At 40.2% G+C, this 21,437-nt stretch overlaps 1 protein-coding gene across 2 annotated transcripts in view; it reads right to left on the reverse strand.

The window, feature by feature from the left end:
• Positions 1-5,137: 5,137 nt before the first annotated feature.
• pdcd6ip (programmed cell death 6 interacting protein) overlaps positions 5,138-21,437 on the reverse strand; it is a 49,877-nt gene continuing 33,577 nt past the window's right edge. Inside the window, exons 13-18 of one of the 2 annotated variants that reach the window (XM_079829220.1) lie at positions 21,100-21,348; positions 18,944-19,078; positions 18,766-18,860; positions 18,563-18,683; positions 17,520-17,707; positions 5,138-5,892 (exon numbers count right to left, since the gene is read on the reverse strand). In XM_079829220.1, coding sequence (XP_079685346.1) covers positions 5,712-5,892; positions 17,520-17,707; positions 18,563-18,683; positions 18,766-18,860; positions 18,944-19,078; positions 21,100-21,348 — 969 coding nt within the window. In that variant the 3' untranslated portion in view covers positions 5,138-5,711. The remainder of the gene's footprint in view (positions 5,893-17,519; positions 17,708-18,562; positions 18,684-18,765; positions 18,861-18,943; positions 19,079-21,099; positions 21,349-21,437) is intronic. The other variant, XM_079829219.1, reaches the window with a different exon arrangement.

The raw sequence follows: 21,437 nt of genomic DNA on the forward strand, positions 1-21,437 counted from the left end.
TGCTCTGACCCAGTCGTCTAGCCATCACAATTTAGCCCTTGTCAAACTCACTCAAATCCTTACACTTGCCCATTTTTCCTGCTTCTAACACATCAACTTTGAGGACAAAATGTTCACTTGCTGCCTAATATATCCCACCCACTAACAGGCGATGAAGAGATCATCAGTGTTATTCACTTCACCTGATCGGTGTAAATAGTGTTTTGTTCTTCCCTCATCATATTGAAAAAAATCTAAAATATTTTGATGGTTGAATCATTGAGTCACTGAGTTTCTTGTGCTGTCTGTTCCTTAAATGAATATTCTGCTTTCTAGTATGAGCTATTCTATTACATAAACATGATGTTTAAATAACTCGGCCATATTCACCGCACAAGAATCTTTGAGTTGGGCTCTTGAGGATGAGATGTCCTGACGTGCACCTGCTGGGAAGGGCCCGGGCCGCCGTACACTTGTTCATAATGTCCCGGTATTTCTGGCCACAGCACAAGGTCAATCAATGCCGAAGCTCATCAAAGCATTCCGTCTTACTTAACACGCAACACAGACAGACACACATGCAAACAGACCCACCTCTCACTCGCTGCTTTCTCCAGTGACACTTTCGCTTGCGTCATCAGCCATGGATTCTCTACAGGTCAAAGGTCAGATGATCTGGCAGTACGTCAACAATGCAGCTACTGTCGACCCTTCTAAATACAACGATATTTATACACTTATATACACACACCTGTCTCACTCAGTAAATCTCTCATCGTCGCCATATAACATTTCTCTTACGGTAAACACTCGCAGGGAGAATTTCACACCTGCTTTTTGTCAGGGCTTGATTGGTTGAGGTCAAAAGAGTTTGGGAAATGAAGCTTTAACAGGAAATGAGCTTTAAGCAGGTCGGTCATGAATACAGAGAATAGCCATGATCCATATTTAGTTATTTTCAATAACGTCAAATACAGTGAGGAAAATAAGTATTTGAATGCCCTGCTATTTTGCAAGTTCTCCCACTTGGAAATCATGGAGGGGTCTGAAATTGCCATCGTAGGTGCATGTCCACTGTGAGAGACATAATCAAAAAAAAAAAATTCCAGAAATCACAATATATCACCTCGTGGGGTCTCAATGATCCTAAGAAAGGTGAGAAATCAGCCCAGAACTACACGGGAGGAGCTGGTCAATGACCTGAAAAGAGCTGGGACCACCATTTCCAAGGTTACTGTTGGTAATACACTAAGGCGTCATGGTTTGAAATCATGCATGGCACGGAAGGTTCCCCTGCTTAAACCAGCACATGTCCAGGCCCGTCTTAAGTTTGCCAATGTCCATTTGGATGATCCAGAGGAGTCATGGGAGGAAGTCATGTGGTCAGATGAGACCAAAATAGAACTTTTTGGTCGTAATTCCACTAAACGTGTTTGGAGGAAGAATAATGATGAGTACCATCCCAAGAACACCATCCCTACTGTGAAGCATGGGGTGGTAGCATCATGCTGTGGGGGTGTTTTTCTGCACATGGGACAGGGCGACTGCACTGTATTAAGGAGAGGATGACCGGGGCCATGTATTGCGAGATTTTGGGGAACAACCTCCTTCCCTCAGTTAGAGCATTGAAGATGGGTCGAGGCTGGGTCTTCCAACATGACAATGACCCGAAGCACACAGCCAGGATAACCAAGGAGTGGCTCTGTAAGAAGCATATCAAGGTTCTGGCGTGGCCTAGCCAGTCTCCAGACCTAAACCCAATAGAGAATCTTTGGAGGGAGCTCAAACTCCGTGTTTCTCAGCGACAGGCCAGAAACCTGACTGATCTAGAGAAGAGCTGTGTGGAGGAGTGGGCCAAAATCCCTCCTGCAGTGTGTGCAAACCTGGTGAAAAACTACAGGAAACGTTTGACCTCTGTAATTGCAAACAAAGGCTACTGTACCAAATATTAACATCGATTTTCTCAGGTGTTCAAATACTTATTTGCAGCTGTATCATACAAATAAATAGTTGTACATTGTGATTTCTGGATTTTTTTTTTAGACTATGTCTCTCACAGTGGACATGCACCTACGATGACAATTTCAGACTCCTCCATGATTTCTAAGTGGGAGAACTTGCAAAATAGCAGGGTATTCAAATACTTAATTTCCTCACTGTAGATGTAAACACAACTGGAGCAACAATCTAAAAAATGCTGAACGAGTTGTAGTTCTCTTGTGTGGGATGAGAAGTAAAATATAGATTTTTTCACCATCCTTATTTGAACAATATCTATCTGTTTCTATAATTCCAAGATCAGTCATCATTTTGCCAATTTCAGAAAAGCTTTTGACCCGAGTTTGCAGATCCGAATTTAATTTAAATATAACAAGTCCAATTCATGAACGAAAGACTCTTCTGCTGGTTCTTATTAGGGAATCAGAAACACACATCACAACCAGTGTGATCTGATTCACTAACAACTGTCAATAAAGCAGCCATTTTAATCACTCACAAGATTCATGTGTTCTCGTGGAAGTTTAGAAATGAAGTGAGTTATACTATTTTTTTATTATAATTTTTTATTATATAATATAATTTTGTAATAACAGTTCACATCAGAGCAGCTATTTACAACTGAACACACACATTTGGTTAAACCATCAAATTATGAGAAAAATATTTTTGTCATATTTTCATCCCCACACTAAACAAATAAAAAAGTAAATACATTTTTATTGGCAAAAAAAAAAAAAAAAAAAAAAGAAGTCAAGCAACAGGTTTTAATTTACCATGCAAAACAAAATTAATAGAAAAACAAACAATCAGAATTAATATTTCATTTGGTTCTCTGTTGTTTTGCATGTGTTCATAATTTCCTTGTATGACAGCCTTGCTAAAAAATTATGTCACACAATTTGGCATTTTTCATTGCGTCATAACAAATAATATTATTGACAACAAGCACAACTATATGCTTAAAAAAAAATCTTTAACAATGTAATAATAATTGAATAAAGGGTGAAGATGTCAATTTCCCCCAGACTGAACATCACTTTAGCCTCTCCTGTATATATGTTATGTTAGACGGTTCACTGTATCATTTACAGCATTAACTGAGAGAGAATTTATTTCATATTCAATTAAAATGGACATTATAACTGAAACATTCCCAAATAAAATACAGTTGTGCTTAAGTTTACCCCTTGCAGAATCTGTGAAAATGTAAAATAGGGATCATACAAATTTAATAATTTTTTTATTTAGTACTGTCCTGAATAAGATATTTTACATTAAAGATGTTTACATATAGTCCACAAGACAAAAACATAGCTGAATGTATAAGAATGATCCAACACAAAAGTTTACACAGCCTTGATTCTCAATACTGTCGTTCCCTGATGATCCACGGATGCGTGTGTGTGGATGTTGTTCTTGAGTCTCTTGTTTGTCCTGAGCAGTTAAACTGACCAACGTTCTTCAGGAAAATCCTGCAAATTCTTCAGTTTTCCAGCATCTTTTGCATATTTGAACTGTATGATTCTGAGATCCATCTTTTCACTGAGGACTCAAACACAACTACTAAAAAAGCTTCAAACATTCACTGAAGGAATGAAGGCAGCCAGTCCAGAAGGAAACACGACGTTGGTGAAAACGTATTGAATTTGAAGAGCAAGGTAAATTCTACTTAAAGCTGCAGTCCGTGACTTTTTGCACTCTATAGCGGTTAATAGACAGAACTGCGTGTGCGTGCGTCTCGCGGAAGAACATTGCAGCCGGAGCTACTTCTCTCTGTTTATGTCTATGGCGAGTAACGCAGGGACTGTGCTCCTCCGCAGCGGTTCCTACCAAACCTGAAATACTCCCAGACCTGAAATAGTCCCAATATAAACACTTATTATAAGTGTACCATAATGATTCAGGGTAAGCAAAATTGTAAATTTTGAACAAAATAGTTACAGACAGCAGCTTCAATTTGTCTTCTGCGAAACATGTAAGTATCTTCGGCTGCTTCTGAAGGGCAGTAATAAATGAAAGAATTTGATATTTAAACAAAATAAGAAAATCATCCTGTTCAAAAGTTTACATACTCGATGCATTAAGAGCTGGGGGTCAAAACTTTTGAACAGGATGATTTTCTTATTTTGTTTAAATATCAAATTCTTTCATTTATTACTGCCCTTCAGAAGCAGCCGAAGATACTTACATGTTTCCCAGAAGACAAATTTGATATGAAAAAAGATAAATTAAAGAATTTGATATTTAAAAAATAAGAAAATCATCCTGTTCAAAAGTTTTGACCCCCAGCTCTTAATGCATCGAGTATGTAAACTCTTGAACAGGGTCATTTTCATAAATTCAGGGTTTTTTTTGTTTGTCTTGTGGACTATATTTTATGGAAAAAATATTCAGGACAGCATCAAATGAAAAATAACATACCATTTTTATGATCCCGCTTATTTGTTACAATTTCCATTTTGGCAGATTCTGCAAAGGGTATGTGAACTTTTGAGCACGACTGTAAAATCACATCGAGCTTTTGATTTGGGATTGAAACGAATAAGGAAATCTCCATCAATCCCTATCCCTGATAGCAAGCTCGACTGCAATGCAAGAGTATTTCTGGATGTGAAGGGCACCTGAATGCTTGTCAGCAAGAGGCAACAGCTGAGGAGGAATGATGCCTGTGTGTTTAATTACATTATCTAATATGTTTACGAGGATTTCGCAGTTACAATGAAGTTATTCGTTGTCCTAAAACGCAGTCTTGAAGAGATAAGACTGTAAAAACAACAATGCACAGCTCAAGTGCTATTTGTTTGTGCTATGGGCGAAAGAACATCCTTACATAATCAAAACACTCTGATACCTCAATAAACATTCATCTATCTACACCCCCCCAATACTAAAATCCTCTTCCCTCTGTATCCATGGAGACAGTCGGTACAGGCTCTTTCAAGACAAAAATAGCATGGGAATAATTATCGAACACTTGAATTCATGTGTGGTGACTCTCAGACGTAGCCCAGCCTGTTAATCTGAACTCAATCTGCTCAGCTGTCGGGTTTGGCACTGGATGATCACAAAAACAATGCAGAGGAGAACCAAAAAATGCCGAAAGTACGCCCACCGGTTTAGACTAACATGCACAGAGAGGAAATAAAAAGACAGCCTTTAATATCAGAGCGGTTTTAATCACATGAAAACAATAGAAACACAAAAATTAACCATTTTTAGTGACAAATCCATTCTCTAGTCTGTATAACTGTTCCTTTCCCCAGGCGATGATTGTAGACTGAACAGAAGGAGGTATAACAAGGGTTACAGTAAGACCACGGTCTTTCTTCCAGCAATTAAATGATCATCATCATCAAGGTAAGAAATCAACAGCTCTTGCATTAGATTATATGTCAGTATTCATTACAAAAATAAGATATTAGCAGTGGCAGGCAGCCAGCAGCTTCACTTTGGGCTAGAGGGTAAGAGAGAGAGAGAGAGAGAGAGAGAGAGAGAGAGAGAGACAGACAGAGAGAGAGAGAGAGAGAGAGACAGAGATCAGATCTTCCCTCGACCAGCACAACCCTGGCCTTGAAAGTCCACCCACAGAGAGGGGGCGGGGCCTGCGTTCTAAACCCCGCCCAGATCATGCCAGATGTTAAGCACAGAGCGAGTGTGAGTGCAGGGGTGTTAATAGTTAAGTGCAGTAAGAGGAGTGCTAGTTTACAGGAAGGAGTGTGGCTTGCGGCGCTCTACTGTTGGGGGTAATAGGGCTGCTGCTGCTGCTGTGGTGGTTGTTGAGGGTAGGGGTAGGGCTGCTGTGTAGGAGGGGCTGCGGGGTATCCAGCCTGCCCCTGGGCTTGATAGGGCATGTAGGGCATATTATACTGCCCGTATGCATAGGGGTTATAGGCCATCGGCATCTGGTAATACCTAAAAGAGAGGCAAAATAACAACATTATATTTTTAAGCTGATATATATGTTCCAAAACCTAATGAGCTTTCTTACAGTTCACTACCAACAAGCACCACAGGTCAATAGGGTAGAAACTAACGTTAAAGGGTTTGTTCACCCAAAAATGAAAATTCTGTCATTAATTACTCACCCTCATGTCGTTCGACATCCGTAAGACCTCCGTTCATCTTCGGAACACAAATGAAGATATTTTTGTTGAAAGCTGATGGCTGAGAAAGGCTTCAGATAGGCCTCCGTTGGCATTCAGTACATTTACACTCCCAAGACCCAGAAAAGGCACTTAAAACGTCGTTACAAAGTCCATCTCACCACAGTGGCTCTACAATAATTTTACGATGCGACGACAATAGTTTTTGTGCGCAAAAAAAAAATCTAAATAACACCTTTATCCAACTTGTTCTTGTCTTCCGTGTGTGCCTCCACGACGCATGCGCGAGAATATGACGCAGATCCGGCGTTCGGACACATGACCCAGAAGCGATTTGTTTACAAGCAGAGGAAGACGCGCGTGTCTAAGCTGTTGAATTCTACATTGATCGTGCTTTAGGTCTCGGCGTAGTGCTCAAAATGGGGTTAAAGTGTGCATTTCATGGATTCCCGAAACCCGGCGCTACGTCATTCTCGCGTATGCGTCGTGGAGGCACACACGGAAGACAAGAACAAGTTGGATAAAGGTGTTATTTTGATTTTTTTTGCGCACAAAAACTATTGTAGTCGCATCGTAAAATTATTGTAGAGTCACTGTGGTGAGATGGACTTTGTAACGACGTTTTAAGTGCCTTTTATGGGTCTTGGGAGTGTAAATGTACTGAATGCCAATGGAGGCCTATCTGAAGCCTTTCTCAGCATCAGCTTTCAACAAAAATATCTTCATTTGTGTTCCGAAGATGAACGGAGGTCTTACGGGTGTCATGAGGGTGAGTAATTAATGACAGAATTTGAATTTTTGGGTGAACCAACCCTTTAACTTTTATATTTAACTCTTTCCCCGCCATTGACAGAAATTTCTGGCTTTCCATGTTTATCACCGTTATGCGGTAGGTGATAGGGCTGTCAAAATGTCTGAAAAGCTAAATTCGAAATTCTTTCATAGATATGAGCAAAATTCGAATTATAATCGAATTCTAAAGGCAATATTTAAATGTTAGAGGGAAAAAGTACTGTATTGTCTCCTATGGCCACAAGAGGGTGCAACAAGCAAATGTAAACCAAATCAAGCATCGCATATTTTATTGAAATGAAATGACTTTTTTTAAACAAAATAAAATATAATTTCATTAATGAGCATGTAAAGAAAATTAGGTAACAAAAGTGCATAAAACTGCAAGTGCATCAGTAACCTGAGAAAGCGCGTTTCAACAGGTAACGTAATGTGGACACAAAATAGCAAACGGACATTCAGAAACAATCCATTTCCACTCACTAAACATCTATATATTGTTGGTGAAAAACAACAAACAGTTAACTTGACCTGCAGCGAGTGCGGAGCATTTTTTGCTGAGGTATGATCAAGTACGTCTTTGCCAGCTGCGCAATATGTGGATACTAGGCTTGCTACGATAGTCGGTGTTGCCGGTGTTACCGGTGTTCAGACTCAATACCGCTTACATCACTTGCTCACCGTGGCACCGCCCCACCGTAATTTTTTTATTTTTTTTTAATCCTAATAAAATAATTTAGTTCAGTTAGAGAACAGACAATACAAATTAAAACTGATCGTGTCTGCTTAATAAAGCATGACCCGACCGTGAGTCTCGGCAGGAGTCATTCATCAGATTTCATTTATCATAGAGTGAGGAGCTGACTGAGATGATTCGCGGAAGATTTGTTTTTAAAGTGAAACGTAAAAGCGCCTATTTAAGGGAGTTTGTCATTTGTTTTGTTGTTGTGTTTTTCATATAAAATAATAGGCTAATGAACCCACAATTCAAGCAACTTGCCACCGAATTGGCGCTTATTCAAAACCGAAAGTAAAATGTGCACAGCCGCACAGAGCGCGCATTGTTTCCTTTCGTCTGTGACTCCGTCTCCGAGTCCGACACTCTGAGATGACGTAATTTTTGCCGCGCGCACCCTCTCGCTCGTTCGTTCAGACCATGGTGCGGACGCGTCGAGTATAAACAAGGGTTCACGGACGAATTGTCATTCATTCATGGCGTGCGTCTCACACATAGACCGATCAATGCCTAATCAATGTCCTGACTACTAGGGAACTGTTGAGACGCACCCATGGCCTCACAGAGTGCGCATTTACAGATGAACTTCATTCATGGCCTCACAGAGTGCGCATTTACAGATGAACTTCATTCATGGCCTCACAGAGTGCGCATTTACAGATGAACTTCATTCATGGCCTCACAGAGTGCGCATTTACAGACGAATTTCATTCATGGCCTCACAGAGTGCGCATTTACAGACGAATTTCATTCATGGTCTCACAGAGTGCGCATTTACAGACGAATTTCATTCATGGCCTCACAGAGTGCGCATTTACAGACGAATTTCATTCATGGTCTCACAGAGTGCGCATTTACAGACGAATTTCATTCATGGCCTCACAGAGTGCGCATTTACAGATGAACTTCATTCATGGTCTCACAGAGCGCGCATTTACAGACGAATTTCATTCATGGCCTCACAGAGCGCGCATTTACAGATGAACTTCATTCATGGTCTCACAGAGTGCGCATTTACAGACGAATTTCATTCATGGCCTCACAGAGTGCGCATTTACAGATGAACTTCATTCATGGTCTCACAGAGTGCGCATTTACAGATGAACTTCATTCATGGTCTCACAGAGCGCGCATTTACAGACGAATTTCATTCATGGCCTCACAGAGTGCGCATTTACAGATGAACTTCATTCATGGTCTCACAGAGCGCGCATTTACAGACGAATTTCATTCATGGCCTCACAGAGTGCGCATTTACAGATGAACTTCATTCATGGTCTCACAGAGCGCGCATTTACAGACGAATTTCATTCATGGCCTCACAGAGTGCGCATTTACAGACGAATTTCATTCATGGCCTCACAGAGCGCGCATTTACAGACGAATTTCATTCATGGCCTCACAGAGCGCGCATTTACAGACGAATTTCATTCATGGCCTCACAGAGCGCGCATTTACAGACGAGCTGTCACTCACGGTGTGTGCGCGCACTGGTGCATTTTCAGTTCAGTTTTCAGTTGCGGTCGTGTATGTTACTTTCGGTTAGATAGAATTAGTGATTTACAAGCCCCCGCCGGTGATACCGGTATTACCGGTGTTGTCACACGCCGATTAACCGGTGGGAAAATTTCCTCACCGTCACATCCCTAGTGGATACATATATATATATACATATATCGTATGATTTTTGCCACCAACTGAAAGGATTTTCGTCAGCAGGTAGCGCATCTTCTCTTTCATTTATATCCATCTCATGCTCCAAAGCCCTGATTGCCTTCTTCTGGACTGCTCTGTGTCTGACTGAATACGCCGTTGAACAGGTTGCCCATTTTTTACGGCTTTTTACAGCCGTACAGCTGTACTGGATAAACAAACCGCGTCAGTTATGTCATCATCATGTCTCGCGTGCCTCTACCAAAAATTTGAATGCATTTTTTTTGTAAATTCGACGAATATTCGATATTTGAATTTTCTTTTTCACAGCCCTAGTAGGTGACGCTATGACACATCTTCTGATAGAGAAGAGAATCTCTGGATCAAAACATGCAAAGAAGCAGAAACAAGCGATATCATATGTCATCAGATGCACATGTAAAATAATGCGATCATCAACATTATACAGCATATAAATCATAATGGCCTGATGTTACTGAATGAAATGTCGACCCAGGACGAGCTACAGCACTGTGAAGCTTTGGGGCTGTTGATGGTGTTTTGATCATCGTTCTGAATCAGACCTGGGGCCGTTCTTCGTACCTCGCTTAATACATCTGAGATGATTTGACAGATCCCAGATCTTTTAATCATGATAACTGATCTCTGGCTAATTTGGTTCTTCAAACGAATTTGCGGATTGGATTAAAATATCTTGATTAAGTTATCCAAGATTACTGCGCGTTCTTGTGTTCCCTGAAGAGGGCAGATGCATCGATACTCCAAACCACGATCAGGAATGCAGCGATTGGCTGGCGGCAAGACAGCAACGTAATGACATCATATAATTAAAAAAGCCACCTGGAAAAACACTTGACAAAAAACAAACAAAAAAAAAACAAAAAAAAACAATGAATATCTGGACCTTCCGGAAACAGCCAAGCGACCAAAACAACATAAAAGTTATAATAGATAAATGAAATGTGCAGTGTTTTTTCTTTTTTTTTTAAACATGATTTCACAATTATTTATATCCACGATTTTATAGTATTTGTACACCCTTTACATTTTTATTTCAATGTTTTAATTAGCAATTCATTTAATTTTGAAATCAATCTGAAGCAGATTTGTTACGTGACAGCATTTATTGAAGTTTCTTAAGGGTCAAGATCAAGATCTCTGCGCTGTATAATATTATATTATAATATTATTTTCAAATACATTTTTATATTATTATTGATTTTATTTTAAATTATTATTGCCCCTGGTTCAGTAAGGAACTGCTGTAATAAAGTATCAGTGATTGGGACAAATGTTAAGTATCAACACTGCTTAAAAAGATGGAATCTAATCCTGTTTACTTTAAATCAGCCGCTTGCGAACAGGTTTAAACTTACAGGCCTGTTGCTATGACAGCAAGTCCAGGAGTAGCGTCAAAGAACCAAACAAGCCAAGATCATGCCAAATCGTCAAACAATCAAATCCAGCTAACCGACGGACCCCTGGATGCAGTCTTTAATAAAAACTAAATTATCTCAGCTTTTTGCTCAAAATGCTGCTTTTTTATGAAACTTACCGACATTCAAGTGTTTGATAAAAAAAGAATGTATGAAGCTAGACTACATTATTTTTGTTTTTATTTAAAAGTTCTACATTCTGTTCTTTCTTTTGATATATTGCATGTTCAGATATTCATACAACAAAATATGCTGGGGGCGATTATATTTTCGTGAAAATGATCAAAAACGCTGGCGGCGACTGGCAACTTAAAAAAAAGATTAACTAATAGATACAAGCATACAGACCATCTCAGTACAATAAGACAACATTAAGTTTGTATTACACGTTTTCTGAAATGTTATGTTTGAATATGCAAATGAGGCATTATTTTATTAAATATACACTCATTTGCACAACAGAAATCTGGACACTGGATAAAGCCAAAATTCTTCATTCTGTTGACAAATTAATAGTTTTTACTGAGGGAATTTCTCTTTTATCAATCCATAAATAAATTAAAAAAACACTGTCAACAGCCAGAAATAAGATGTTATATAAATCAGGCGAATAAAAGGTGAAAAAACCCCTCTGGCAAAACCTTCAGAATATAGATGGGAATAAAACTGTGAAGTTTAGTGTATGCAAGTGCTGATGAAGTTGAGACTGGCTCAGAGCAGGAGAAAAACAGTGAGAAAACAGGCCTTTCAATCAGAATGTAAAACGTAGAATTTTTTCGAGAGCAAGTGGAGGCCCCTTCTGTCAAAGGTCACTACTGTAGTAGGGAAGTGTACTTATTCGGATGCAGCCTTAGTGTTCAAACTTGGCATGTTTGGTTCGATTAAAACAAACCCTGATGTGATTGGTCTGTTAGTACAGTTCATTTGAATTGAAGTGTGAACTAGGCTGGCTGGGATGGTGTTGCCGGTGTTCAGGCATAACATTGTTTACATCACTTGCCTTCCGCGGCGACACTGCCCCCATCGTCGTTTAGATTTTTTTTATAGTTGTAAAAATCATTTAGATCAGTTCGAGAAAAAAACTGAACGAGCAGCGTGAGCCGAACGAGAGTCGCAGCACAAACGCAGCAGGACAGGAGTCAGATTTCATTCATCACGAGAGTGTGGAGCTGACTGACAAGATGAGCGCGGAAGATTTAGTTTCAAAGTGAAATGTAAAAGCACCCATTTAAGTGAGTTTGTCATTGTACCATTTTGTTGTGTTTTTCATTAAGAATAACAATGAACACACCATTCAAGCAACTGCCACCCCTGAATTGGTGCCAATTCTAAAGTGAAAGTAAAATGCGCACGGCCAATCAGAATGGTGCTCAACTTCCAAATAAAATAAATTGAAAACACTCAATCTGCTCTGCACCATTATGAATGCCTGTGCGGTCGTGCACATTTTAGTTTTGCTTTACTTTTAAAGAGAAATCAATTTAAAGAGAAAACTACAACGCACTCCCCTCCCCCCTCCCGGTGATAACGGTATTAATTGTGTTGGCACCAAGGTTATTTTTGTAAATGAAAACTGAAACTAAAACTATTGGTCAAAAAACATTTTCGTAAACTGAAATAATTTTAAAAAATCATAATCGATGAAAAACTAAACGAAACAGCAGTTACTGAAAAACGATATAATAAATAGTTGTTGTTATTAATAAGCTCTTTACTTTGGCGGAAAATCTGACCTGTGACTGTTTAGGGAAATGTCTATATATGGCGCTTCATGCGCATGAAGTTAGCGGAGGCGATTAACTGCTGTCCTGTGAAGCACTCAGTGAAGAACCGAAACGTAGAACACATCGCTATTCCTTAGCGGCTGTTCACAAAGAACACGTGTGGCAGTGAAATGGGAAATGACACAAGGTATTGAGACGCAAGCTACACCGCTTTTAGCTTGAAGTGCGCTTTTAGAATGCAAGAGATGCGGGTGTAATGGTGCGTTCACACCGGACGCGATTCGCGCGAGTGATTTACATGTTAAGTCAATGCAGAGACGCGAAATGGCATTCTGCGGCGCGATTCGCGCGAATGAGGCGGCGAGATTCGCGCGATTGAGGCGGCGAGAAGGACGCGACTTGAGCGTTTTGAACGCGCGATTCGCGCGAATCGCGCGAAACGCTCAAGTTGAAAAATCTGAACTTTGGCGGATATTTCGCGCCGCGTTAACCAATCAGGACCTTGCTCTAGTAGTGACAACAATGAAGAGAAAATCTGTATATTAATATCTGGTTCAGACAATATGATTATCACTGTGATAACATTAAATGACATGAAACACAACCCAGTCTCTTTTTGTTAAATGCAAGTTTATGTATGATCAATAATACAAAAGTATAAGTAATGTATAACAAGCTATACATGAAAAAGCAAACAATGCAGTCAAACATTCAAAGTCAGTGCTAGTAGGCTAACGTTACAACTGCAACATACAGTTATAGCCTAAAAATATAAAGTAATGAAACTTATCTTTGCCCTCAGCCTAAACGATTTGCCAGGGAACAAATTATAGATCCATGAGACCAAAGATCGGCCGTTACAAGACGAATTATAGCTCGAGACACACCACAGAGACATCAGAGCCAGCGGTAGACGGCAGAAGGACTGGCCGAGGAAAGGTTGCCCTCGCCGGCTTTCACGTGCGCTGAGCGCGCTGTCCGCTGGAGCTCACAGCTCCGACAACGGCAGATAAAATGTTCAAATAGGCACTGTTTATGTAAATACACCACAGATTTGAGCTTTAAACAACTACATTATCGACTGAAAAAGTCTTAAAACTACGTTTTGTCACACATTAACAGTAGATATTAACAAAAAAAAAGACATTTAAAGCTACACTATGTAACTTTTCCGTCCACTAGAGGTCGCCTGTTCAAAACAAAGGCGTAGTTTGATGACGCCACGTTTGAGCGCAGAATCTCGGGACATGTGGTCTTCACCTCACAGCCGGTGGGAAACAGTCAGGATAGGACTCGGGCAGAAATTATGTTCATGGATGCGATTATTAACATTACTGTAGTCTGAAGCAGAGCAGGACCGAGTGTTGTGGAGCTGAGCAAGGCCTCAGGAGCGATTGAAGAGCGGGACTGTTATTATGGCATAGTCGCTGGCGGGACTTTTATTATGACACGGTTGCCGGCGGCACTTCCTCTTCTCCAGTGCTGAGTGTGAGAGGTAACGCAGCTCTGTTTATCGTATTAGATATATCTGAGTGTGTTGAAAAGGAAGTTATGACGTTCGCTCGGCGGTTGCTATGACACTTGTTCACAATGCAGTGAGAGTAAAGTGTTTCACTGAATAAAACCGGAGACCGAGGGTGACGCAGATATGACGCAATAGACAGGCGACTCCCTCACACGCATAGCTCACACGTCCCGGCTCCTTGGTTAAAATAGCAATTTTCTCACGATTTACAAATAGTTGAAAACATTTGGGATATTCTAAGTACTCAACTGAACAAAATATATAACACTGGCCTAGTGGTTTCTGGATGTTTTACTGCAAAAATCCTACATAGTTCACCTTTAAACACAGCCCATGTCAGCCATTTCTCAACGAGACGAGCTGCTGGCGGAAGCCCCGCCCATGACGCGAATTCGCATCTGTTGTGCAGTGAATGTCACGCGCGATTCGCGCGAGTAAACTCAAAATGTACACGCGTCCACCTTCGCGCGATTAGCGCGAATTATTCGCGCGAAACGCGTCCGGTGTGAACGCCACATAACAGCAACTAAGTAGCCTACCGTATGTTGGAGATTTCATGTTTGCATAATATTGACAGGCTGAAAGGCGTTTACTAATAATATTATTATCCATGTAGAGACATTTCCCCACAACGTAGGGAATACCAGGACACACACACACGCACGCATGCACACTTCATTATTTAATCACACTGGCTTCACAGCAGGTTGTGTTGGCTGTAGTCAGATGACTGTAGCTGTTTTTTCTATAATGGTCACACTACAAGCCTATATTGTACTGCTGATTTTCTTTTTTAAATAGGCATATTTAACAAGATTTCATCTTTAATATGAACAAGTTTGTCTGGAATTTTAACTCTAATCAGTGCAAACATTATACTTTGCTGAAATGAAAAATCTTGCTTTGGTCTTCGTTCTGATAACTCTGCTAAACTATAATTACTAAAACTAAATATATAAAAACTAAATAGAAATGTGTTCACAAAATAAAACTAAACTAAAACTAGCAAAAATGATTTATGAAACTAACTAAAACTAAACTGAAATGTAAAATTTAAAATGATATTAAAATGAAAAAGTAATTTAAAAATGCAAAACTATAATAACCTTGGTTGGCACACGTCGATTAAACAGTGGGAAAATGTCACATCCCTAGTGTGAACACTGCCATCTGAACCCTGGTGCGTATCAAGCAAGCAAGCGGACCGAGACGCTGAAAAGATGGGTCTGGGTCAGCTTCCAAACAACCTGTGGTGCGATTCGAATGATATATGAACACAACATAGACCAAAGACATGTAAACGAACCAAAGTCCGCAAAAAGGACATAATCAGGGTTTTTCCTGGGTCAAAAAGGGTCTTCGGTGGTGGCTGACAAACATGGTCATCCATGCATTTCACACACACACAGTAAAAAAGTCCCCTACCCACGTGATCTGCAAGCGCAACACTGACAATACATTTTTAATAAATTCAAAGAAAGCTTGTAATTTTTGCTTATCTTATTTTGATACCTTGATGTTTATTTTTGTTCCTCATTTTTACACTATTTACAGATAATTGTTTTGGTATATAATCATATCAATATTAAAAAGTAGTATTAAAAATTAAAAATTAACAAATAGCCTAATTTTCTACCATATACAATTTCATAAAATTATCAGCTAGCTAATAACAACTTTGTTCTGGGTTCACCTCACTCCCGTCTAAACTAAATGATTTATAGGCTATTTATTTTACTACACATTGTGAACATAAATAAGCTGAAAGACTGTGGATAATTAAAACTAACTCTTACACCCACTCTTGCTAAATTGGGTAAGAACACTTTGTTCTCATTTCAGATGTGTTCCGAGTAAATGATTAAACTGATTTGTGAGTTCAGTGTTGGACAGATCAGTTGTTCTAACAAGTTGTTAAAATGATTCGGTTCAAAGGAATCATTAGGTCGCGAATCGGACATTAGCAGACGCGTTGTGTGCGAATCCCTTATGTTAGAACATCGCGAAAGATTTGTCAACACACAGAAAACACTTCATAACTGGACAGGATTTGTTTCCCGTTTATTGAAAGTATGGTTTATGTCAGCTGGTCATAGAAGAGTCAACGTTTTTTGAGCGCAATTCACACCTAGCGGTAATTAAAGGAAAATATCGTCTGATAGCGCCACGTGCAACATGGATTCGGTCTTCCAACCTTTTGATTTTGATTAACTTAATATGTGAAATATTAGAAAGCTAAGAATGCTCATTTTGAAGACAGAGAGCAGGAGAGGAGCTCTCTAATCGTCCTCTCTGTCACTCAGTTAACGCAAGCGCAGCAGTCATCTACTACATCAATCATAAATCACAGTAACTGATCAAGTAAGGCTTTGGCGGGACAAAAATTTGTTTTGGCGGCCACCAAAAAAATGTCAATGTAGGAAAAACCTTGCATAAGGCTCACGCATACCTGTTTTTTCTCGTCATAGTTGTGATGTTGCTCATCACAGTTCGGTACAGGCGTCATAACCAAGTCTTCATTTGTGTCGCTGTTTTGACTACTTTACACATTTTATTAGCTCTTTACGTGTTCTCAGCTGGTCAAAATACCATCATATGTAGCTACACACATACAACGAGCACATTTAGCCCAGCACACAGCACTGTTTTGGATTTTCGGTAAGTTCTGTCATAAAATAGGCAATACATCATTAAAGCCGACCAATCAGAGGTACGTTTCCCATACAACGACGTAACTCACTGCTGAACTACCATAATATGATGCATCGTTGAAGAAATCAACTAGCTAGTCACGACTGTTTCCCGAAACCAAAATGTCGCAAATCTGTCGTTCAACCACGTTGGTTAATGATGACACGCAGGTGGTGGAGTGATAACTGCTTTTAATTAATTAGTTTGAGATCAAATTCATGCTAGATTTTTTGCTATAAATTATGGACATGGCACCTGAGGACTTTTTATTATTTTTCTCAGTTATTTTGCTTTATTTCCAGATTAAAATCGGCTCGTTCGGACATACTAGAGCATGTCCGCTCATGCACACTCTTCAAAAAAGGTGCTTTAAATCTTTTGACAAACTAAAAGACATTTGTATGTATTCCAAATTAAATATATAGATTGTACTAAATGTCAGCTTGCTTATTTTGCTCAAAATAAGGATTTATTAAGTCCACATGTCATGTAAACAAGAAACTCTGCTTCTAACCACAGATCGAGAGCGGTCGTTCCAACCACGCAAATTTGCGATGCTGTTTGCGCATGTTCGTTCGAACCATGGTTTCGGGAAACAGACTGGTTGAACTATGTTGATAACGACAGAACTTGCTACCATAATTGGCTTTTGGGAAACAGGTTTTTAGGGCTTTTAGGTTCGGTGATCTGAATGCTAAATTTTGGTCCAGAATTTCAAGTGTGAACACACCCTTAGTTTCTGGCCAGAATAAGGTACCTCAGAAAGCATCATAAACAAGCTGCCTACCTTTTGGAGCCTATATAGGCAGATCATTAGGTTTCTGTCGCATGCATGTACTTGAGAAAGTCTTTATTTACCCAGGGTAGCCTTGATAACTGGGGTAGGGTGGTCCTTGAGCCTGTGAGGGTCCAGTGGGTGCAACAGGTGGAGGATTAGTGTTGCTGGGAGCCATCGGACTACTGACTGGAACTGAAGCACTGGCTGCCTGAGGAGGGATGCTAGGGGGCGGAGGTCTTGCTGGGGGCTGGGGCTTAGCCTGAGGCTGCTGTTGGGTTTGGAACAGAAATGCAATCAACAACTTTAAATTTAAGCCTTAAGTATACTTAATTTTTGTATGAGTTCATTAGCACATGCACATTCAAACGCACACGCACAGCCTTTGAAAGTATACTCCATTTTATAGCAAGTGCAAACACAGAATCGCAACACGGGCACTAGAAAGATTCATCATTCTCATCTAATGTCTCTGCTTTTTCTCTCCTAAAGTTATGAGCGATAAAAAGGTCTTTGTACTCGTTAAAACTAGATTTGCGGTAAGCTTTTAATCCCTTCACACAGGTGCTTGTCAACTCGGGTGTCTATTGTGTTTGCCATCTTCAGTAGTTTGTTCTTGTTCTTGTTCTGTCTTCTCCATGGCTGAATCCGAAATCGCCCCCTAAACCCTCATTCACTATTCCCTACGTTAGTCCACTTATATTGTTCACTTGAAGGAGTGAATGAAAACGAGCATGTGAAGTCGGACAGCCGTTGTGTGTACATCGGCTGTACACTCGTTATTGCGGTGCAACGCGGGATTGAATGAGTGCACTTGATAATGTCCACTATGGTTTCGGACACCACTACAAATGGCTGTCCCCTCAAATAGGGCCCTATTTAAGGGTATGGGGGGCGATTTCGGATTCAGCCCATTTCTTTTCTGACTGTGAAACAACAGCCTTGGCCAGTGTTGCCACCTTGTGGACAAACTAATTGGTGCAAATTTAAAGTGAACATGTGATACATTGCATGCGTGGTTAGAAAAATTTACGAAATTCACGTCACGTGCACTATACACATATTCTAGCATACGTGTAAAAACCGAAGTATACTTTAGAACTCATGAGGAACTCTGGGAACTCACAAACATGGTTCTGGGTGCAGGGGTTGGGCCGCCCGGGACAGGTGCAGGGGTGTTGGACTGGTATGATGGGACGTTGAATGAAGGAGCGCTCGGCTCACGAGCAATGCTCTGCTGCAGCTCCCTGTCAATCAAACACAATCATTGAGTATAAGCAAATCACAGTCCTCCTGTAAGAAAAAAGGTCTTGATGATTTGTGACATACTTGAGCAGTTCATCCCTCTCAGTTTTGCGAGCGAAGACGATGTCGCTACACTTATTTTGAAACTTCAGCAGGATTTCTGTCAGATCATTGTAGAACTGAAGGAAGAGAGAGACAGCTGAGTGACATCGTACAGATTGTGCATGTGTACAGAACTAATATTAGAGCATGTGATAGTTACTTTAGTGCCCTCTTTGATATTGGAGCTGATCTCTATATAGCTATCATGGGCCGCGGCGAGCTTCTTCAACACATCCTCTCTGCTATTAGCCTCAGAGTTGGACTGCTTCAATGCTGAAAACTCCTGGTGAGACACCTGAGACAAGAAGGAAAGCAATTTTAAAATGCAGCAGCAACTATTACAGGACAGGTAGGTACATGGAGGTCTCCTACAATGGGTTTACATGCATCCAAGGACAAAAACAAGTTTCTTATAATATACATTGCATCATCATCACCTTTTTTCTCACAGTAGGTGCGTTTACATGGAGCACTGTAATCGGTTTAAAAGTCCAATCGGAATAAAAATACTCCATATAAACACCTCAATCGGAATAAAAATACTCCATATAAAACACCTCAATCGGAATAAAAATACTCCATATAAACACCTCAATCGGAATAAAAATGGCCAAACCGAATGAAATTGTAATCGGTTTGAGAGGGGTGGGATAAACCTTTCCACGAACCGATCACACGAAAAATTCCACCATGTAAACGATCTGATCCGATTACTTTGAGTGCACGTCTTTCTGTGACGTGATATACAGCGCGAGCGCCTCCTCAACTGAAGAGCGCGCGCCGCGCTCACACCAGGCTAATGTTGGCAAGAGAGGAAAGTTCATTTTTCTGAGGTATTAAACTTTTTTTTTCGTAACATGTTATGAACATGATGTTTGAATAATGACACAGACATAGCCTGGCTACACCATGTCATCTTGACAGCGTTTGTCCTAGGCTTCAACTGCGCCTGACAGAATAATTTATTTTTCTGAAGTGATTCTTACACTTTACGACAAATAATAAATAGCTTATATAAAACTGTACAAGTCCTGGTGGCCGTTGAGAGCTGCCATTTCAACGGGGAACATTCAAGCTGCTCTCTGTTTCTCGTTAGTTAAGTTAGCTATAAAAAAAAATTCAACAACTGCTTCAAATTGGTTAAGTAACATTACCCACAGTCTACTTTAATTACTTTTGTTAATATTTATACCTTTGTGATTATGGTATCTTTCCTTAATCATCTGAAATATATATCTTTAGTACTAGGCCTACTAGTGATGCTGAGCACGTCTTGAATGCTTCATTCATGTTTCACCGTATATCCTATGTTTTTATTAATAATTTGAGTGCATTTTATTGTTAATTTTGTGTTTTTCAAAATAAATGAATTGAATTCATTTTTGATTCCGCATTCATCATTCACAGCTGTTGAAATAGCCATTGTATAGGACATAAATTAGGTTAAACTACTGCATGTCCGCCCACAGAAAAATAAATAAATATTAAAATTACCAACACAGAATTATTGATCCACGATACGTTACGAATCTGAGGCGGCAGACAAACTGTGTGCGCATGTCACAAAAGGATTCCTACTGAAAGTCAGCACATGTAAACACCAGATCGGTTTAGATAACGTCTCATGTAAACAGTCCACCGAATCTTTCAATCGGAATGATTTTAATCGGAATGACAAAAAAAGTGCGCATGTAAACGTGGCTAGTGTCTGTTCAATAAAGGATTTGGTTTCTCTAAACCCCTCTATTCTGAGAGCCTACACTGCTCTGATTGGTTAGATACTTCTACAGCACTTTAATCAGCGTACAAACAGGAAAGATGGTGTTGGTTTTACTGTATCAATCTGAGAGCAAGTCCTCATCCTTCGAAAGTGCATGCAAAGTGGATTCTCAGCGCAGAAAACTGTTGTTTTCTCGACATGTCGACAACTTGAACAAACCAAGCTCTTCCAGGCATCAGCTACAACTACAGTGTTTGAGGGCGGGTCAAAGACGACGTTGCTCACAGGCAGCCATTGAAGACTGGAATTACTGGCAATTCGTTTCAGGCAGTTTATAATCAGCTTTGACTGATTTCCATTTGTCACGCACTTTGATCTTTGAAGCTTTGCAGACCTTTTACATTCACAAACAGCTATACATCACACACTACATGAAAGGTAATATCCGAAAAAGCATAATAGGGGCACTTTGAATTGAATGGTACACTCATTTTCAAAATAAAGCCTTTGCAGGTCCTATTTCTGAGAATACTGTGACGAACACTCATTTTAACTCCTTGCTGAAATATTGCTCATGCGTGAGTGTATGTGTGCACCTGTATCTGTGACAGCAGTTCCTCCTGTCTGCGTAAATTCTGCTGAACACGTTGTGTGTGAGAGCCGTAGCGTGTGTCCAGCTCACTGGTGGTCATGGCCTCCTCGTTAATGGCGCCGTCTTGAGCTAGTGCGGTTAGGAACTTAGTTGTCAAATCAAAGGTCACCGCCTTCACCTCTCCCTCCAGAACTTCCCGTTCCCTCTTCACCTCATCCAGCTGTGCCAGCTGAGATCTCAGCACGTTTACCACCTGCACAGAACAAGGATAGGGGTTTGGTCAGGGTTAAGGCCTGTTCACTCCAGGAACGCTAAGGATACAGATAACCATAACTATATTAG

The sequence above is a fragment of the Gobio gobio genome (assembly GCF_949357685.1).
Source record: "Gobio gobio genome assembly, chromosome: 11".
NCBI lineage: Eukaryota > Metazoa > Chordata > Actinopteri > Cypriniformes > Gobionidae > Gobio > Gobio gobio.